Consider the following 20,044-nt stretch of genomic DNA (forward strand, 5'->3'; position numbering starts at 1 on the left):
TTTTATACTTTTTTATTTGGAAACAGGGTCTCTTAAGCCAGCACACGCGGCTGGCTTCGAACCTGTGCGATCCTCCTGTCTCCGCCTCCCAAGCACAGGGATTACCAGTGTGCACCACCACGCCGGCTAAGTTACCTAACATCTTTATGCCTCCTTTCCTTCTTCCATAATGGAGAGCACAATAGTATCCCTCAAGTAGAATGGTATCTGGGACACAACAGTAAAAACTAAGTAAATATTAGCTTTACTTGTTATTAATTTTTTTCCCTCTCTCAATCTCTTCCTTTTTTGTGTGTGGTCCTGGGGATGGAACCCGGGGGGGCTTTCTACCTCTGGGGTATACACCCAGACCAATTTTATATTTTATTTGGAAACAGGGTCTCACTAAATTACTGAAAGCCTAACTAGGCTGCTGAGGCTGGCTTTGAACCTGTGTGATCCTCCTGTCTCACCCTCCCAAGTACTGCGATAGGCATGCACTACCATGCCTGGCTCAATCTCTTCCTTTAAGTATTCATCTAAAGACTATAATTTCATACCAAGTTTGCAAATTTATTTCTTTTTATAATTTAAAAGTTTATTTCAAAACTATTAAGAAATGCTTTTCAGAAAAGGACCAATAGTTTGATGTTGTTTTCTTCAAAAATAACTACTCTGGTCTAAAGAAATTTTGCCTCTTTATTTTTCATGGGAAATAAAAAGTTAACCACTTCCACACACTGACAATCCATTTACCTTTCAACATCATGGAGGATAACTTGTTCATCATTTCCTGTAAAGGAAAAATAGCAGACATTTGACAATTCCTTCAAGTTGGCCGCCGTCCACAGTACAATGCGGTGTTTTAAAGTTTTCAGGAAAAGAAATATGAACACAGTCAATACTGATACAAATTAGGAGTGTTGACTAGAAAAATAATTTAAGGATAAGGTATTTTTGTAAAGTTGTTTTTTTGTTTTGTTTTGTTTGGGTTTTTTTTTGGTGGTACTGGGGGTAGAACCCAGGGGCTTTTCTGCCTCTCGGCTGTACTCCCAGACCTATTTTATATTTTATTTGGAAACAAAGTCTCACTAAGTTACTGAGAGCCTCACTATGTAGCTGAGGCTGGCTTCAAACCTGTGAAATCCTCCTGTCTCAGCCTCCCAAGCACAGGGATTACAAGCATGAGCCACCATGGCCAGCTGAGAATTTTTAAAAACATAATAGCAATAAAGTATAACAAAATAAAAGCTTCCAAAGCATATTATCCAGTGAATTAGGCAAAAAACCTAGATGGAAGCCAGTACACACTTGTAATCCCAGTACTTGGGAGGCTGAGACAAGAAGATGGCAAGTTCAAGAACAGTCTCGGCTACTTAGTGAGGCCCTCTGCAACTTAGTGAGCCCCTGTTTAAAACAAAAGAAGGATGCCGGGCGTGGTGGCGCACGCTTGTAATCCCCGCGCTTGGGAGGCAGAGACAGGAGGATCGCGCAGGTTCGAAGCCAGCCGCGTACGCTGGCTTAGGAGACCCTGTTTCCAAATAAAAAAAATGTAAAAATAGGTCTGGGAGTGGAGCCCGGAGGTAGAAGGGCTTCCAGGAACCCCAGTACCACCAAAAAAAAAAAGGGGGGGGGGCGTGGTGACGCACACTTGTAACCCCCGTGCTTGGAAGGCGGAGACAGGAGGATCGCGTAGGTGCGAAGCCAGCCGCACTGGCTTTAAGAGACCCTGTTTCCGAATAAAAAGTATAAAAATAGGTCTGGGAGTGTAACCCGGAGGTAGAAGGGTTTCCAGGAACCCCAGTACCACCGAAAAAAAAAAAAAAAAAAAAAAGGGGCTGGGGGTGTAGCTCAGGGATAAAATGCCCCTGGGTTCAACCTCCAGTAACACACACACACACACACACACACACACACACACACACACACACAAAACTATAAGGAAAAGAGTAAATGATTAAATAATTCACTTATCCAAATTAGCTTTCTTTTCCTCTAGCAAAACATTAACTGTAAGACCTAAAACAAAATCTCTAAATTTCTATACCTCAGCTGTTTATCTAAAAATAGAAATAAGTGTATCTAAATCATAGGGCTTTGTTAAGATATAAGTCTATAAAAGCATTCAAAATAGGACTGAGCACGCCGGGTGTGGTGGCGCACACTTGTAATCCCTGTGCTTAGGAGACAGAGATAGGAGGATCGCGCAGGTTCAATGCCAGCCTCGCTGGCTTAAGAGACCCTGTTTTCAAATAAAAATATAAAATAGGTCTGGGAGTGTAGCCTGGAGAAGAGTTTCCAGGAACCCCAGTACCATAAAAAAAAATAGGAGTGAGCACTTGATAAGCCCCCAATAAATATTAGTATTTACTATGATCTTCATCTTTTTTTTTTTTTTTTTTTTTGCAGGTCTGGGAATGGAACCCAGGGACATTCAACCTCTGAGCTACAGCCCCTGCTCTATTTTTTATTCTTTATTTTGAAACTGGGTCTCACTGAGTTGCAGAGGGCCTCACTAAGTAGCTGAGGCTGTCCAAGAACCGCGATCCTCCTGTCTCAGCCTCCCAAATGCTGGGATTACAAGCATGTGCCATCACGCCCGGCTTGATCTTCATCTTTTTAACACTAAAATTTGATGACTATGTGATTCTAAGTGATGGAATGCTTTTTCTCCACAACTTTTATTCCATTAAAAAATCTAAATACACTATATTCATTATATACCTTTGAATATTTCATATAGTTAAAATACAAAAACCTGTGCCAGGCTTAGTGGTGCAACCTTGTAATCCCAGCATTCAGGAGGCAGAGACCAGAGGATCGTGGTTCTAAGCGAGACCCTTCACAATTTAGTGAGACCCTGTTTCAAAAATCAGAAAAACAGGCATGGTGGTGCACACTTGTAATCCCTGCGCTTGGGAGGCTGAGACAGGAGGATCACACAGGTTTGAAGCCAGCCTCAGCTACTTAGGCTCTCAGCAACTTAGTGAGACCCTGTTTCCAAATAAAGTATAAAATAGGTCTGGGAATATAGCCCGGAGGTAGAAAGCCTCTGGGTTCCACCCCCTGTACCACCAATAAATAAATAAATAAATAAATAAGACTAAAAAATAGAGCTGGGAGTGAAGCTCAGAGGTACAATGCCCCTGTGTTCTGTCCCCAGTACTGCAAAACAAAACAGAACAACAAAAAACAAAAACAACCCTGAATATGAAAAGACAAGACTGCCGGGCTGGGTATGTAGCTTAGAGGTAGAATGCCTCTCGGTTCAATCCCCAACACCACACACACACACACACACACACACACACACACACACACACACACACACACTGAATAAAAACAAATTCAGAGCCTGCCACATATAGTAAGGTTATGTAGTTGTTATAGTTTTAGCTTTATTTTTGTGGTATTGAGGATTGAACCCAGGGGCATTCTACCTCTAAGCTACACCTTCAGCCCTATTTTATTTTTTACTTTTAAATGGGGTTTCACTAAATTTTTGAGGCTGGCTGCAAACCTACAATCCTCCTGTTTTAGCCTCCCAAGTATTAGAATTAAAAGAATGTGCAGCCCACCTGGCTTATAATTTGGTTTTAAAATGTCCCCCAGAGCCAGGCATGGCAACACACCCCTGTAATCCCAGTACTTGGCAAGCTGAGACAGGAGGATTGTAAGTTCACAGCCAGCCTCAGCAATCTAGTGAGCACCCCTCCAATTTAGTGAGACCCGTATCAAAAATAAAAAGATAAAATAGGGCTGGGGGTATAACTCAGAGGTGCCCCTGGGTTCCATCCTCAGTACCACAAAATAAAAAATAATGGTTGCAAGCAATAGGAATAAACTCAGGTCCTTTTAAATCAGGGAAAAGCAAAAGGACTTAAGTAGAATATTTAAACAGTGAGAGTAGGGATGGAACCCAGGGAATTTATACCTCTGAGTTATATCCCCAGCCCTATTTTATTTTTATTTTTGGAACGGTTTTGCTAGGTTGATAAAAGTCTCACTACTTGTTGAGGCTATCTTTGAACCTGCAATCCTCCTGTCTCAGCCTCCCAAGTACTGGGATTACAGGCATGCACCATTGCACCCGGCAATAAATTTTATTTATTTATTTATTTTATTTATTTTTGTGGTACTGGGGGTGGAACCCAGGGGCCTTTCTACCTCCAGGCTACATTCCCAGACCTATTTTATACTTTATTTGGAAACAGGGTCTAAGTTGCTGAGAGCCTCATTAAGTAGCTGGAGCTGGCTTTGAACCTATGCTATCCTCCTGTCTCAGCCTCCCAAGTGATGGGATTACAAGTGTGCGCCACCATGCCCAGCTAATAAGCTTTAATTAAAAAAAAAAGTCCCCCAGACTCCATGCACTTGAGAAACCCATATTGGAGGCAGAACTCGGTTGCTAGGGAAGGGTTCTATGGGCACGGCTAGGTACAGGGTGGCCCCAACCTTGCCCAGTTGCAGCGTTTGCTCTCTGACCTTTTGCTTTCTGCTCCCCATCATGATGCTCTGAGGATGTATAGCTCCAGTTTCTGCTTGCAAGCAGACCAAAAATGGACTACAATCTCTAAGTTCTCCAAATCTGTAAGCAAATAAACCTTTCTTCCTCTAAGTTTTACATGTTAGGTGCTTGGGTAAGAACAGAATGAAAAGCAGTATTTGTGTGTGTGTGTTTGTGTGTGTGTGTGTGTGTGTGTGTGTATCAGATTGCAACATGAAAAGTTTTCTGCCAAAGAAAAAGAGAGGGAGGGAAGGAAAGAGATAAGAGGGAAGGAGGGATAAACCCTAATTCTTATGTTTAAACTGCTATACTAGAAAAGATAAACTATGGGAAACCAATAATTCTACAGCTCAAGAAGATATCAGATGAAAAATAATAAGGTATTTAAGCACTCATATTTCTTTTCTTTTTTGTGATATTGGGGATTGAACCCAAGGAAATTCTACCTGCAAACTACACCCCTAGCCCTATTTTTTATATTTTATTTTGAAACAGGGTCTCACTAAGTTGCAGAAGGCCTCACTAAGTAGCTGAGGCCTACTATCCTGTGAACCTACAATCCTCCTGTCTCAGCCTCCCAAATACTGGGATTATAAGCGTGCGCCTCCACACCTGGCTAAGCTCTCCTTTTCTAAAATCCCAACCATAGTGAATTTCCCAAACTGGAATTTCTCTTGTCTTCTCACCTCCAGAGAATACTTTGGTGTTCCCACTGTTGAAAGCCAGACAAAAAATGTTGGAATGGTGCTCTCCTTTTAGCTGTACGGGCTTGACCCTGGAGTGGATGGCTTGTTCCATGTGCCATAGCAGAACCCTGCGGTCGTCTCCTCCTTGAGAGGGAAGGAAAAAATATAAGGTTAAAGCAGCTGATTTTGCAAGGCTGACACTTGGTTTTGCTAGCCTCAAATCCTATCTTTTCCAAATTTGTATCTCTCAACTCCATAAGATTCTGAAGGGGCATAAAAACTCAGGCTCTCCCCACTTACCACAGGACATATGACCTCTAGGCCACACATTCTCCCAGAAACTGCATCTTAAATAGTCAATACACAAATTAAAGGGGATAAGGACTAATATTGAGGACCCCCCCCAACACATAAAGCCACCCATTCCTATCTTTCCACACACCCACTTGTTTAAATATTTATTGTTTTGCTACCTAAAATCTTTCTACTAAAGTCATTTTGCTTTTTCCTGGTCAAAAAGAATCTGAGTTGATTTCTATTGCTCACAACCAAAGAACTATGAAGTAGTATTTCTTGCACAATAGTTCTCAAAACAATCTCCTTGAAGTGATCTCACTGACAATGGTACAGTATACAAATGACAACTAAGAAATTTCTTGATTCTAATAGGAGCTATATGGAACGCAGCTTTAACAAAGTTCAGCCCAGCTCTCTCCTCTACATAACTCACAATAGTCTGAATTAAGTAAATAATATTACACTGCAATAGCTAGCTCCTAGAGAATGAGAATGGTATGTTCTATATATTCCTTATACTTGCAGATACATTAAAAATGTCTAGAAAGATGAATAAACTTAACAATGGTTACTTGTTAGCTGAATGTGGTGGTGCATGACTGTAATCTCAGTATTTGGGAGGTTGAGCCAGGAAGATTCCAGGTTTAATGACAACCTGAGCTTGCAGCAAGATTTAGCAACCTAGCAAGACTGTTTCAAAGCAAAAAATAAAAAGGGCTGGGGGTGTAGCTTTGAGACAGACTTTCCCTGGAGTTTAATCTCCAGTACTGTATGTGCATATGTTCACAGACACGTGTCAGGGTATGTGCGTGCACACACACACACACACACACACACACACACACACACCTGGGAAATAAGATCAGAAGAGAGAAGTAGAAGCAAGACTAATTTTTTAAATTTGCCATTGTTTGATTCTTGCTAGGCAAATACTGAGTTTGAACCGAGGGGCATTCTACCTCTAAGCTACACTCCCAGTTCTTTTTTTTTTTTTTCTTTATTTTGAAACAAAGCCTTACTAGGTTACAGAGAACCCCACTAAGTAGCCGAGGCTTACTGCAAACCTATGATCCTCCCGTCTCAGCCTTCCAAGTATTAAGATAACAAACGTGCATTACCACACCCAGCCCAAAGAATCTTAACTGCACATTACTTAGTAAGAAAACACAATCTGAAAAGGCTACATATATACTGTATAATTCCAATCATATGATATGATAAAAGCAAAATCATCAAGACAACAAAATGATCAGTAACTGCCAGGAAAGGAGGGATGAACAGGTAAAACACAGAATTTCTAAGGCAGTGAAAATCCTCTATATATTACAATGATGGATACATGTCATTATATATTTGTTCAAACCTATAAAATCATACAACACCAATAATGAACCCTAATATAAACTATGGACTCTGAGTGGATAAAGTATGTCCACTGTAGATTTATCAAGGGTAAGAAATGGAGTGCTCTGGTAGAGGATGTTGATAATAGGGAAGACTATGTATGTGTGAAGGTAAAAATATATGGGAAATCTCTGTATCTTTTAATTTTGCTATGAACCTAAACCCATTCTGAAAAAAAATCTTTTTGTTCCTTTTTTTCTTGCATGTGTAGTGCTGAAATTGAACCCAATAACATTCTACCACTGAGGTACACCACTCCAGTCCATTTTATTTTATTTTATTTTGAAACAGGGTATCACTAGGTTGCCGGTGGGTGCATTGGCATCAAATCTGCAATCCTCCTGTCTCGGCCTCCCAAGTACTGTGATTACAGGTGTACATCACTGCACACAGCTTAAAAGAAATAGTCTTAAAACAAAAAAATTATAGATTGAAAATAAAAAAGAAAGTCCTTATTAATTAGGGATTCATAATGAAATGAGTAAAATAACATAGTATATTGGTGAAATTTTCTTTTTGTGTGTATATATGTGGTACTGGGGATTGAACATTCAACTCCGGGGACATTCTGAGAACGATATTCTAGCCCTTTTTATTTTTATTTTTTTGAAACAGGGTCTTGCTAGGTTGCTGAGAGTTTTGCTATGTTGCTGAGGCTATTCTTGAAATTGCAATCCTTCTGTCTTAGCCTCTCAAGTATGGAATATTCTTTATAATGGTACAAAAGGCTGGGTATGGTGGCACATGCTTGTAATCCCAGTACTTGGGAGGCTGGTTTGTGGCCAGCCTCAGCTACTTAGTGAGACCCTCTGCAACTCAGTGAGACCCTGTTTCCCTGTTTCAAAGTAAAGAATAAAAAATGGGGCTGGAAGCTCAGATGTAGAATGCCCCTGGGTTGCATTCCCAATGTCTGTCTGTCTGTCTGTCTGTCTGTCTCTCTCTCTCTCTCTCTCTCTCTCTCACACACACACACACACACACACAATGGTACAAAAAAGTGGGGCATGGTGGCACACACTTGTAATACTAGTACATGAGAGGCTGAGAGAGAAGAATCACAAGTTCTAAGCCAGCCTCAGCAACTTAGTGAGACCCTCAGTAACCTAGCAAGACCCCATTTCAAAATAAAAAATAAAATAGGGCTGACGGTATAACTAAGAGGTAGCATATCCCTGTGTCCAATCTCCAGTACCACAAAAATAAACAAATAAATATAAAATGACATGTCCTGCCAGGAGTGGTGGAACATGATTGTACTCCCAGTACCTGGAAGGCTGAGACAGAAGAATCACAGGTTCACAGCCAGCCTCAGCCTCTTAGTGAAGCCCTCCACAACTTACTTAAACCGTTTCAAAAGAAAAAATAAAACAGAGCTGGGAGTATAGCACAGAGGTTGAATGCCCTGGATTCAATCCCCACTACCACACAAAAAATAAAATAAATTACATGTTCTGAGTATGGAACATGATGACAGCCCAAGTCTATGGGAGATTGGAATCACTCAGATAAAAATTATCATTGTAATATGCCTACCTCTTTACTTTGTACTCAAAGTATAAGTAGATGTTAAATGCATCCTCTCTTCCTCCTCTTCCCTGCCCCATTTCCTTAAGCAAGATGTTAAGAGGCCAGTGTAAAGACAACCATTTTTCTATCTGTGTTGGCAAAAAACTCAGTGAATACAAAACCAGGCCTCAGCTCAAACTGCTGGGCTGATTTTAAGCCAGCAGAGGGAGGAGAACAATTGTGCCCAAACCTCTGACCCCAAAAAGCAAAGGAGGGCTGGTAAAACAAGAATAAATCAGTTTGAAATGCAAAAGAAACTCTGTAGGTCTCTTGTCCCCCTGAATCACCTAGACAAATAATTAATTAATTATTTTTATTATTTTGTGGTGCTGGGGATTGAACCCAGGGGCACTGTATCTCCAAACTACACCCCTGGCCCAATTTTTTCATTCTCTATTTTGAAACAGGGTCTCACTAAGTTGTAGAAGGCCTCATTAATTAACTGAGGCTGGCCACAAACCCAGATCCTCCTGTCTCAGCCTCCCAAGTACTGGGATTACAAGCATGCGCTACCATGCCTGACCTCCTAGACAATTTTAAAAGATTATAGCCGGGCATGGTGGTGCACGCTTGTAATCCCCATGCTTAGGAGGCAGAGACAGGAGGATTGCGCAGGTTCGAAGCCAGCCTCGTTGGCTTAAGAGACCCTGTTTCCAGCTGGGTGTGGTGGCGCACACATGTAATCCCAGCATTTGGGAGGCTGAGACTGGAGGATCACGGTTCGCAGACAGCCTCAGCTACTTAGTGAGACCCTCTGCAACTTAGTGAGACCCTGTTTCAAAATAAAGAATAAATAATAGGGCAAGGGGTGTAGGTCAGAGGTCGAATGCCGCTGGGTTCCATCCCCAGACCTGCAAATAAATAAATAAATAAATAAATAAATAAATAAAAATAAAAAGAGACCCTGTTTCCAAATATAAATATAAAATAGGTCTGGGAGTGTAGCCTGGAGGTAGAATTTCCAGGAACCCCAGAACCACCAAAAAAAAAAAAAAAAAAAGAGAGATTATAAAGTTCCACCAGGAGAGATTGTGACCTGCAAATAGTCCAAGTGAAGAATATGATCTTTTTTTTTTTTTTTTTTTTTTTTGCAGGTCTGGGGATGGAACCCAGGGGCATTTGATCTCCGAGCTATACCCCTGCCCTATTTCTATTTATTTCGAAACCGGGTCTCACTGAGTTGCAGAGGGCCTCACTAAGTAGCTGAGGCTGTCCGCGAACCATGATCCTCCAGTCTCAACCTCCCGAATGCTGGATTACAAGCGTGCGCCACCAGGCACGACTGAATATGATCATTTAAAGCAGCTGTGGTCTTTGTATTTGGGTACTTATGGGGTCAATCATACTCAATAAAGTGAAGAAGCCTGGGCTCCTCCTCTTCAGGGCAGAAGCAGAACAGAGCCCTCTCAGGAGCTTTCAGCTCCATGCTCGTGCCAGTAACAGGCAAGAAACAAGCAAAGGCCAAGTTTGTTTTTTTGGTTTGTTTGTTTGTTTGTTTTGGTGGTACTGGGGTTCCTGGAAGCCCTTCTACCTCTGGGCTACACTCCCAGACCTATTTTTTACATTTTTATTTGGAAACAGGGTCTCCTAAGCCAGCGAACCTGCGCGATCCTCCTGTCTCTGCTTCCCAAGCGCGGGGATTACAAGCGTGCGCCACCACGCCTGGCAAAGGCCAAGCTTTTTAAGCTGGTTTCCTCATAACTGTTTAGCTTCAGCACATCTGAGAACTCCAGGAGAATACTTTGATTCTGGATATTGGAGGTTGATTTCATTTTGCACTAAAATCACTAATTCTTCAAAAAAAGGTACTATATAGCCAGGTATGGTGGAGCACACTTGTAATCCCAGCATTCAGAAGGCTGAGACCAGAGGACCGCGGTTCGCGGACAGCCTCAGCTACTTAGTGAGGCCCTCTGCAACTCAGTGAGACCTGGTTTCAAAATAAAGAATAAAAAATAGGGCAGGGGGTGTAGCTCGGATGTCAAATGCCCCTGGGTTCCATCCCCAGACCCGAAAAAAAAAAAAAAAAAAAAAAAAGTAGGTCTGGGAGTGTAGCCTGGAGGTTGAAGGGTTTCCAGGAACCCCAGTACCACCAAAAAATAAATAAATAAATAAAAAGAGGGCTGGGGGTATAGCTCTGAGATAGAATGCTCTGGGTTCCATGTCCAGTACTACATACATAAAAAAAATTTTTTAATTTTATGAGCTGGGCGTGGTGGTGCACACTTGTACTCCCAGCATTCGGGAGGCTGAGAATGGAGGACTGTGGTTTGCGGACAGCCTCAGCTACTTACTGAGACCCTCTGCAACTTAAGTGAGACCCTGTTTCAAAATAAAGAATAAAAAATAGGGCAAGGGGTGTTGCTTGTTGGTCGAATGCCCCTTGGTTCCATCCCCAGACCTTCAAAAAAAAAAAATTTTTTTTTAAATAGAGCTGGCTGGCTGGCGCGCTCTCTCTCTCTCTCTCTCTCTCTCTCTCTCTCTCTCTCACACACACACACACACACACACACACACACACACACACACAGACACACACACACACACACGAACCAGGCATGGTGGCACACACTTGTAATCCCTGTACTTGGGAGTCTGAGACAGGAGGACCACAGGTTTGTGGCCAGCCTCAACTACTTAGTGAGGCCCTTGGCAACTAAGTGAGACCCTGTTTCAAAATAAAGAATAAAATACAGGGCTGGGGGCGTAGCTCGAAGGTAGAATGCCCCTAGGTTAAACCCAGTACTGAAAAAAGAATTTAAAAAAAATTAATTCAGGCATGGTGGCACACGCTTATAATCCCAGTATTCGGAAGACTGAGAATGGAGGATCATGGTTCACAGACAGCCTCAGCTACTTAGTGAGACCCTCCGCAACTTAGTGAGACCCTGTTTCAACACAAAGTATAAAAAATTGGACAGGGGGTATAGCTTGGAGGTGGAATGCCCCTGGGTTCCATCCCCAGACCCGCAAAAAATAAAATAAAATAAAATGGGCCAAGGATGAACTCAGTGGCTTAGTGTCCCTCAGTTGAATTCCCAATGCTACCACACACACATACACAGAAAGCCAAGCATAAGACAGGACTGAGGGTACACTCAGAACTATGAATCAAATACTTCCACAATATAGTGTTACTTGAAGAGCAAAATTTAAATATCTATCAAAGGAACTGTTAAAATTATTCTTCAGGCAAAAATAGGGCTGGGGGTGTAGCTTGGAAATAGAATGTCCCTGGGTTTCATCCCCAGTACCATACACACAAAAAAATTCTTCAGGGAAGTAAGCCAAATATAAAAGAACAAATACTGCATGATTACACTCTTTCCAAATTTAAAAAAAAATTAAAAAGAGCTGGTGGTATAGCTCGAAGACAGACCACCACTGGATTCAATCCCAAATACCAAAAATAACTAATTAAGGTCCAAGCTGGATGTGGTGGTGCACACTTGTAACCCCAGTACTTGGAGGCTGAGACAGGAGGACTACAGGTGCACGGCCAGCCTCAGCTACGTAGTGAGTCCCTCTGCTACTCAGTGAGACCCCCGTTTCAGAAAACAAAGAATAAAAAAAAAAAAAAGGGTTGAAAGTGTAACTCAGAAGTAGAATTCCCCTGGATTTTATCCTCAGTACTATTTAAAAAAAAAAAAAAAAGAGGCATAGTCTGTGTACTGCATAGCCCAGCTACAGGTGTGAATGGGAAATAAATGTTTTTTAATTTCCCAAATCTGAAAATGGACATATGTACAGTTCACACACACAAGCTATATATATATATATATATATATATATATATATATATATATATATGTGTGTGTGTGTGTGTGTGTGTGTGTATGTATATGTATATACACACACATAATTTAATCCCTGATTTTGAAGAATTAATATATATCATTTTTCTTTTTGTTTGTGAGGTTGTTATTTTTATGGTACTGGGGATGAAACCCAGGAGCATTCTACCTCCAAGCTATACCCCTAGCCCAATTTTTTTTAATTAATTATTTAATTATTTTTGTGGTACTGGGGATGAAACCCAGGGGCTTTTCTACCTCCAAGCTATACAATTAGCCCAATTTTATTCTATTTATTTATTGTGGTACTGAGGGTGGAACCCAGGGGCTTTTCTACCTCTGGACTATATTCCCAGACCTATTTTATATTTTATTTGGAAACATGGTTTCACTAAGTTGCTGAGAGCCTCACTAAGTAGTTGAGGCTGGCCTTAAACCTGTACAATCCTCCTGTCTCAGCTTCCCAAGCACTGGGATTACAAGCGTGCGCCAACACGCCCGGCTTATTCTTTATTTTGAAATAGGGTCTCACTAAGTCACAGAGGGCCTCACAAGTTGCTGAGGCTGGCCACGAACTTTCGATCCTCCAGTCTCTGTCTCCTAAGTATTACTGAGATGACAACGTGTGCTACCACATCCAGCTTATAGGCCATTTTCTAGATAAAGATGAAAGAGGGGAAAAAATGCTAATAATCCAAGGAACTGAACTTGGAGCTCAAAACCAAACTTGTACTCATTCTACCAACATGCAAAAGCCAGAATACCACATAAAATTCCAAATGAGGATGTTAGGAACTTTATTATAAGAGTAACATTTTTCACTGTTGTCTATATTTTTCCCCTAAGAATGTCTGGCATTCCTTTGTAAAATATTTGGCCATTCTTAAACATAGTGTTCTGTGGCACAAACTACACCCCCACTTTCACAGTGTTGTACAACCACCACTATCATCATCCATCTACTGAACTTTCTCAAGTCTCCAACCTGAAACTCTATACCCACTACATAATCACTTCCCATGGCCAAAGCCATTCTTCCTCCATATATACCATTTTTATCTCTCTGCATTTGACTATTTTCTATACCACATAAGTGGAATCTTATATATTTGTTCTTAAGTATGAATAATATTCCACTGTATGTCCAGACTACATTTTGTCTCATCTATTGATTCATCCATTGATAGACATAGTCACATCCACCTCTTGGCTATTTTGAATAATGCTGCCATAGAACATGAATATGAATATACAAATACTTGTTGAAGTCTCTGCTTTTCATTCTTTGGGCCATATTACTGGATGCGAAATAGTTGGGCCATATATTCCTATTAGCAACCTACAAATGTTTTGAATCTCTCCAACTCCTCAGCAACATGTTATTTTTTTTTCTCTCTCTCTCTCTTTTTTTTGTGACAATCATCCTAGTGGGTATAAGACATTTGCTGGCCTTTTTGACCTTTAAATAATTAATAGCCTAAAATAACTCTCAAGTCTTTACTGAATATCTGGATGCACGTGTGTGTGTGTGTGTGTGTGTGTGTGTGTGTGTGTGTGTGTGTTACCGGGGATCAAACTAAAAGCATTCTACCTTTGAGCTACACCTCCAGCCTTGATTCATTTTTAATTAATTAATTAATTAATTTTTTAGAACTGGGGGTTTAACTCAGGGGCATTCTTCCCCCAAGATATACCTCCAGCCCTATATTTTATTCTTTATTTTGAAAATTAAGCTGGGTATGGTGACTCACAGCAATCTGGAGGCTGAGATAGGAGGATCGCAGTTCGCAGTCAGTCTCAGCTACTTAGCGAGGCCCTTTGCAACTCAGTGAGACCCTGTTTCAAAAATTAAAAAATATGCCGGGCGTGGTGGCGCACACTTATAATCCCAGCCTTCAGGAGGCTGAGACCAGAGGATCACGGTTTGTGGACAACCTCAGCTACTTAGTGAGGCCCTCCGCAACTTAGTGAGACCCTGTTTCAAAATAAAGTTTATAAAATAGGGTAGGGGGTGTAGCTTGGAGGTCAAATGTCTCTGGGTTCCATCCCCAGACCCGCAAAAATAAATAAATAAATAAATAAGACTAAAAAATAGGGCTGGGGGTGTACCTCAGAGGCAGAATGCCCCTGGTTCCATTCCCAGTACTGAAAAAAAAATAAGGGTCTAAGTTGTAGAGGGCCTCACTAAGTAGCTGAGGATGTCCTCGAATCTGCAATCCTCCTGTCTCAGCCTCTCAAGTACGGCACTACAAGTGTGCGCCACCACCTGGCTTATTTTTTATTTTGAAATAGGTTTTCACTAAGTTGTGGAGGGCCTCAGGAGCATATCATTATACAAGGGTTTTGAGTTAATTTTTTTTACATATCACTTTACATTTACCTACCTGGAATTCGGCTACTACTTTTCTGCTTACTCACTCTACCCGGAGAGTTACCTGACATTTATAGCCACTGGCTTAACATCTCACAACCTGAAGGAACTAACCTCATATATAAATTTGGCAAATTTTATATGCAGTCTCTCCTCAAATCACTTAAAAAACATTAAGAGCATTCATCTCTATTTATCCAGGTCTGCACTGCTGCAATCTGACCTGTTTTCAAGGTGGTGTAACATGGGGTAGCACAGCATTCTAAACCACAGGCTTACCGGGGCGTGGTGGTGCACACCTACAGTCCCAGTACTCGGGAGGCTAAAACAGGGCTCAGGGTGTAGTCCAGAGGTAGAATGCCCCTGGGTTCCATCCCCAGTACCACAAAACAAGAAAAGTCACGAGTCCACTGCCATAGAGGAATGCAGCTCACAGTTGCCATTGTCCCAATTTTTCAAAAGAAATAAGCACTCTGATTTTTGCAAGTTGAATGCAGACCCAATACAGCATGCATTGGGCCCATGGATCAGTTAGGCTGACTGACTTCCCCCACTGGACAAAGTATGTTGAATGGCAATTTCTAAGTCGGGGTGGGGGACCAAATGACGAGTACAGGCAGGACTGAAGAGAAGGCAAGGTGGTATGTACTGATTTTGTTCTTCACTACTGTAGCAGTCAGGGAATAGATAATAACTACAGGTAACAACTACAGGTACTAACTTCTTTGACACCATCTTTATCTTATAAGCCTCTTTGGAAAGCTGAGTTCACTATCTACTTATTATCTCATTTTTTCCATATCTCCAATTAGGCATTTAGAGCAGAAACATTAAATCTATTTTAAAGATGTCAAAAGTGAGTCACTGAGCAGCCAGGCATGGTGATCTAATACTTGGGAGGCTGAGACAGGAGGATCACAGGTTCGTGGCCAGCCTCAGCAACTTGTGAGGCCCTCCACAACTTAGGCCCTGTTTCAAAATAAAGGATAAAATACGATTTGGGAGTGTAGCTCAGAGGTAGAATGCCCCTGAGTTCCATCCTCAATACCACAAAAAGAAGAAAAAGTGAGGCACTGAGCTGGGCATGGCAGCACATAATTGTAACCCCAGTACTTGGGAGTCTGAGAAGGATCATAGGTTTAAGGACAGTTTCGGCAAGCAGTGACACTCTCATTAACCTACTGAGACCCTTTTTCAAAATAAAAATAAAGTACAGCGAGGGTGTAGCTCAGAGGTAGAATGCCTCTGGGTTCAACCCCCAGACGCCCACCACCCCCCCACGCATACACACATGTCAGACACTGGCTTACCTTGGCTAACTCGCTTAGATTATACATTAAGTAGGAAGTATTAAAGCCTTAATTAAACAGTGCAAGCCCCATTTTGAAATAGGATGGTTTTCCAAAATTAGATCACTAGTAGCACGAATGAAGTGTAATAAACTTAGGGTTTTAGAATTCTAACTCAGTACACCAGTCTTTAGACAATGTCTCTAATTGAAACAGAAAAAAATATCCACAAATACACCAGAGTTGCAGAACAGAATTGGAAAAAATTTAAGACTTTCTCCAATGTCTCCATTTTCTCAGTGAGGAAACTGAGGAACAAAGTGTTAACTTACCCATCCAAGAGCATACCACCCTTAGAGGAAGACTGAGACTCCATTCCAAGCTGATTCCAAAGCCCCTGCTCCCCCTAAAGTGTGGTAAACATAATCCACTGGATGATTTTATTCAGTGGAGAAATGATTTTAATAATTATTTATTTTAAGGTATATTAGAAAAAATTTAGCACATAAAACCCATGACTTCAGTGACATTATAGCAATATAAAGATTCTTTTCAAATATTGTTTTAAGGGGACTCTACCTTATAAAAGAATAGTATAAGCTGGGTGTGGTGGTGCACTCTTGTAATCTCAGTACTTGGGAGGCCGAGACAGGAGGATCGCAGGATGGTGGCCAGCCTCAGCAGCTACTTAGTAAGACCTTCCACAACTTAGTAAGACCCTGTTTCAAAATAAAGAATAAAAATAGGGCTTGTAGTGTAGCTCAGAGGTAGGAGTCCCCTGGGTTCTATTACTCATTGCCACAAAAACAAGTGATACCCCTTAAATATCACAAAAATAAAAAATGTGGGGCTCAAACTTATGTAAGTTACAGAATAGATTACCAGGCACCTTCAGTACTACCTTCTAAGAAGGCCTTTAGACTAAGGCTGGGCTAAACACCCAGATGCAAAAGAGGTAACCAGGGAATAATCTCAGAAGGCATTAGGAGAATGTGACTTTGTGTATGTGTGTGTGCGGGTCTGGGGATGAAACCCGGGAGCATTTGACCTCCGAGCCATACCCCCTGCCCTAGTTTTTTTATTCTTTAATTTGAAACCGAGTCTCACTAAGTTGCGGAGGGCCTCACTAAACAGCTGAGGCTGTCTGCGAACCGCAATCCTCCTGGGATTACAAGCGTGTGCCACCACGCCCGGCAGAATGTGACTATTTTAATAAAGAAAATTGCAGTCCAATCACCTGCACTGTAATCAGCCCAAAAAAAGAAAACAAAATGACTGAAACTTAAGATAAAAACATTCAGCTTCACTAGTAAAACAGAACAGTTACATGTATGAGAATTCAAGCAATACTGAATTTTTTTTGGGGGGGGGTTCTGGGGATTTAACGCAGGGGCATACTACCTCCAAGCTAAACCCCCAGCCCTATTTTTCATTCTTTATTTTGAAACAGGGTCTCACTAAGTAGCTGAGGCTGGCCATGAACCTGTGATCCTCCTGTCTCAGCCTCCCGAGTACCAGGATTATCAGTGTGTACCACCATGCGTGGCAATACTGAACGTATTAAATGACACCACTTTTCATATACTGATTGACTTGGTAAATAAGAAACAATGCCCAGCAACAGCCATGATGCAGTCTTATTGGCCCAACCACTTTGGAAGATCATCTGATAATAAATATCAAATGCATTTTTGTGTATATACATGTGTGTGTGTGGCACAATGGAATCCAGGGGCATTTGATGGGATCCAGAAGTAGACTTACTTCTGAGTTACACCTCCGGCCATATTTATTTATTTGCAGATCTGGGGATAGAACCCCGGGGCATTTGACCTCCGAGCTACACCCCCTGCCCTATTTTTTTTATTCTTTATTTTGAAACAGGGTCTCACTAAGTTGCAGAGGGCCTCACTAAATAGCTGAGGCTATCTACCAAGCAAGATCCTCCATGCTCAGCCTCCCAAATGCTGGGATTACAAGCGTGTGCCACCACACCCGGCTTATTCTGTAATTTTGAAATAGAGTCTTACTAAATTGTGAAGGTCTTCACTAAGTACCTGAGGCTGTTTTTGAACCTGTGATCCTCTTATCTCAACCTCCCAAGTACTGGGATTATAGGCATGAACCACCATGCCTACACTCCCAGACCTATTTTATATTTTTATTTGGAAACATGGTCTCTTAAACCAGCAAGGCTGGCTTCGAACCTGTGCTTTGATCCTCCTGTCTCTGCCTCCCAAGCACAGGGATTACAAGCATGCGCCACCACGCCCGGCCTTATTATTTTTTGTGTGTGTGTGTGTGGGGGGGGTCTGGGAATGGAATCCAGGGGCATTTGACCTCTGAGATACATCCCCCTTCCCTATTTTTTATTCTTTTTTGAAAGAGGGTCTCACTGAGTTGCAGAGGGCCTAAGTAGCTGAGGCTGTCTGTGAACCATGATCCTCTGGTCTCAGCCTCCCGAATGCTGGCATTACAAGCATGCACCACCATGCCTGGTTTATTTTTTGTTTTGAAACAGTGTCTCACTAGGTTTCTGAAAGCCTCACTAGTCGCTGAGACTGGTCTCAAACCTGCAATCCTCTTATCTCAGCCTCTCCAAGTAATGGGATTACAGGTGTCCGCCACCATGCTCAGCTTGATATAGGCATTTGACAGGATATAATGCTGCCATAATATTATGCTGTAATCCCAAAATGTGTTCCATGCATTTCAGGTCTGCAAAGTCAAAACTATTTTCATAATAACAGAAAAATTGTATTTACTTTTTTCACTGTGCTGACATCATACTGATGTTACATAAGCAATCAAGAAGAAAGGAGTAGAGGGGAGGAAGGAGGGAGAGAGAAGAAAAGGAAAAGGAAGATGGAAAACCCGAAAAACTCAGTGAACCAATAACCAATACCTTCCAAATGATCAATGCTTGATGGTATAAGACAATGCCAGGGAAAGATCCATTCAAAGTTTAGGAAAAACTAATGTATTTTAATGTAACAGACTGATAAGTTCTTTTGATACCATTTTAGTTGAATTCTACATTGCAACTAATCTTCTGTGTGTGTGTGTGGAGTGGGGGAAGGGACTGGGATTGAATTCACACCACTGAGCTACATCTCGAGGCCTCTTATCCTTTTTTTTTTTTTTTTTTTTTTTTTTTTTTGGTGGCACTGGGGTTCCTGGAAACCCTTCTACTTCCGGGCTACACTCCCAGACCTATTTTATACTTTTTTATTTGGAAATAGGGTCTCTTAAGCCAGCGCAGCTTCGAACCTCCTATCTGCCTCCCAAGCAAGCGTGCGCCACCACGCCTGGCTTCCTTTTATCCTTTTATTTTATTCTGTGTGTGTGTGTGTGTGTGTGTGTGTGTGTGTGTGTGTTCTGGAAATTGAACCCAGGGACATTCTATCTCTGAGCTACAACCCCCCAGCTCTGTTTTTTTTTTAATAAGGTGTAAGTTGCAGAGGGCTTCATTAAGTTGCAGAAGGTGGCGATGAACCTGTGATCCTCCTGTCTCAGCCTCCCAAATAGCTGAGATTCTGGGTATGTAACCACCATATCTGATGTAATTAATCTAAAACCTAACTTGTTGAGTTTTGATGAAATATCAAAGAATACTCAGTTATCTAAGGCAATAAATACTCTTCCCTCTTCTAACCACATATTGTGTAAAGCTGAATTTTCTTCATATTTCTTCAGCTAAGTCTCTTTTCCACAGCAAATTAAATATAAACACCTTCTATTATGACAGATATCAAAGCAATTTGGGAAATTTCCTAGTGACATTCTTCTCACTATTATTTTGGAAAACATTTCTTTCATTCAAATGTTGTCTTAAAATGGGCATAGTGATACATTCCTGCAATCCTAGTATTTGGGAGGCTGAGACAGAAACATGGCAGGTTCACAGCCAGTATGAGCAACTTAGCAAGGCCTTCCACAATTTAGTGAGATCCTGTTTCAAAATTAAAAATAAGCTGGGCGTGGTAGCGCATGCTTGTAATCCCAGCATTCAGAAGGCTGAGACCAGAGGATCGCAGTTCACGGACAGCCTCACCTAAATAGTAAGGCCCTCTGCAACTTAGTGAGACCCAGTTTCAAAATAAAGAATAAAAAGCAGGGTAGGGGATGTAACTCAGAGGTTGAATACCCCT

At 41.5% G+C, this 20,044-nt stretch overlaps 1 protein-coding gene across 3 annotated transcripts in view; it reads right to left on the bottom strand.

The window, feature by feature from the left end:
* DCAF5 (DDB1 and CUL4 associated factor 5) overlaps nucleotides 1-20,044 on the bottom strand; it is a gene marked incomplete at both ends in the record, with an annotated part of 134,937 nt that overhangs the window by 91,315 nt on the left and 23,578 nt on the right. For all 3 annotated transcript variants that reach the window (XM_080707414.1, XM_080707413.1, XM_080707415.1), the window contains 2 exons: nucleotides 736-772; nucleotides 5,173-5,316. In XM_080707414.1, coding sequence (XP_080563540.1) covers nucleotides 736-772; nucleotides 5,173-5,316 — 181 coding nt within the window. The remainder of the gene's footprint in view (nucleotides 1-735; nucleotides 773-5,172; nucleotides 5,317-20,044) is intronic.

Source organism: Muscardinus avellanarius, assembly GCF_963383645.1.
Source record: "Muscardinus avellanarius genome assembly, chromosome: 12".
Taxonomy (NCBI): Eukaryota; Metazoa; Chordata; class Mammalia; order Rodentia; family Gliridae; genus Muscardinus; species Muscardinus avellanarius.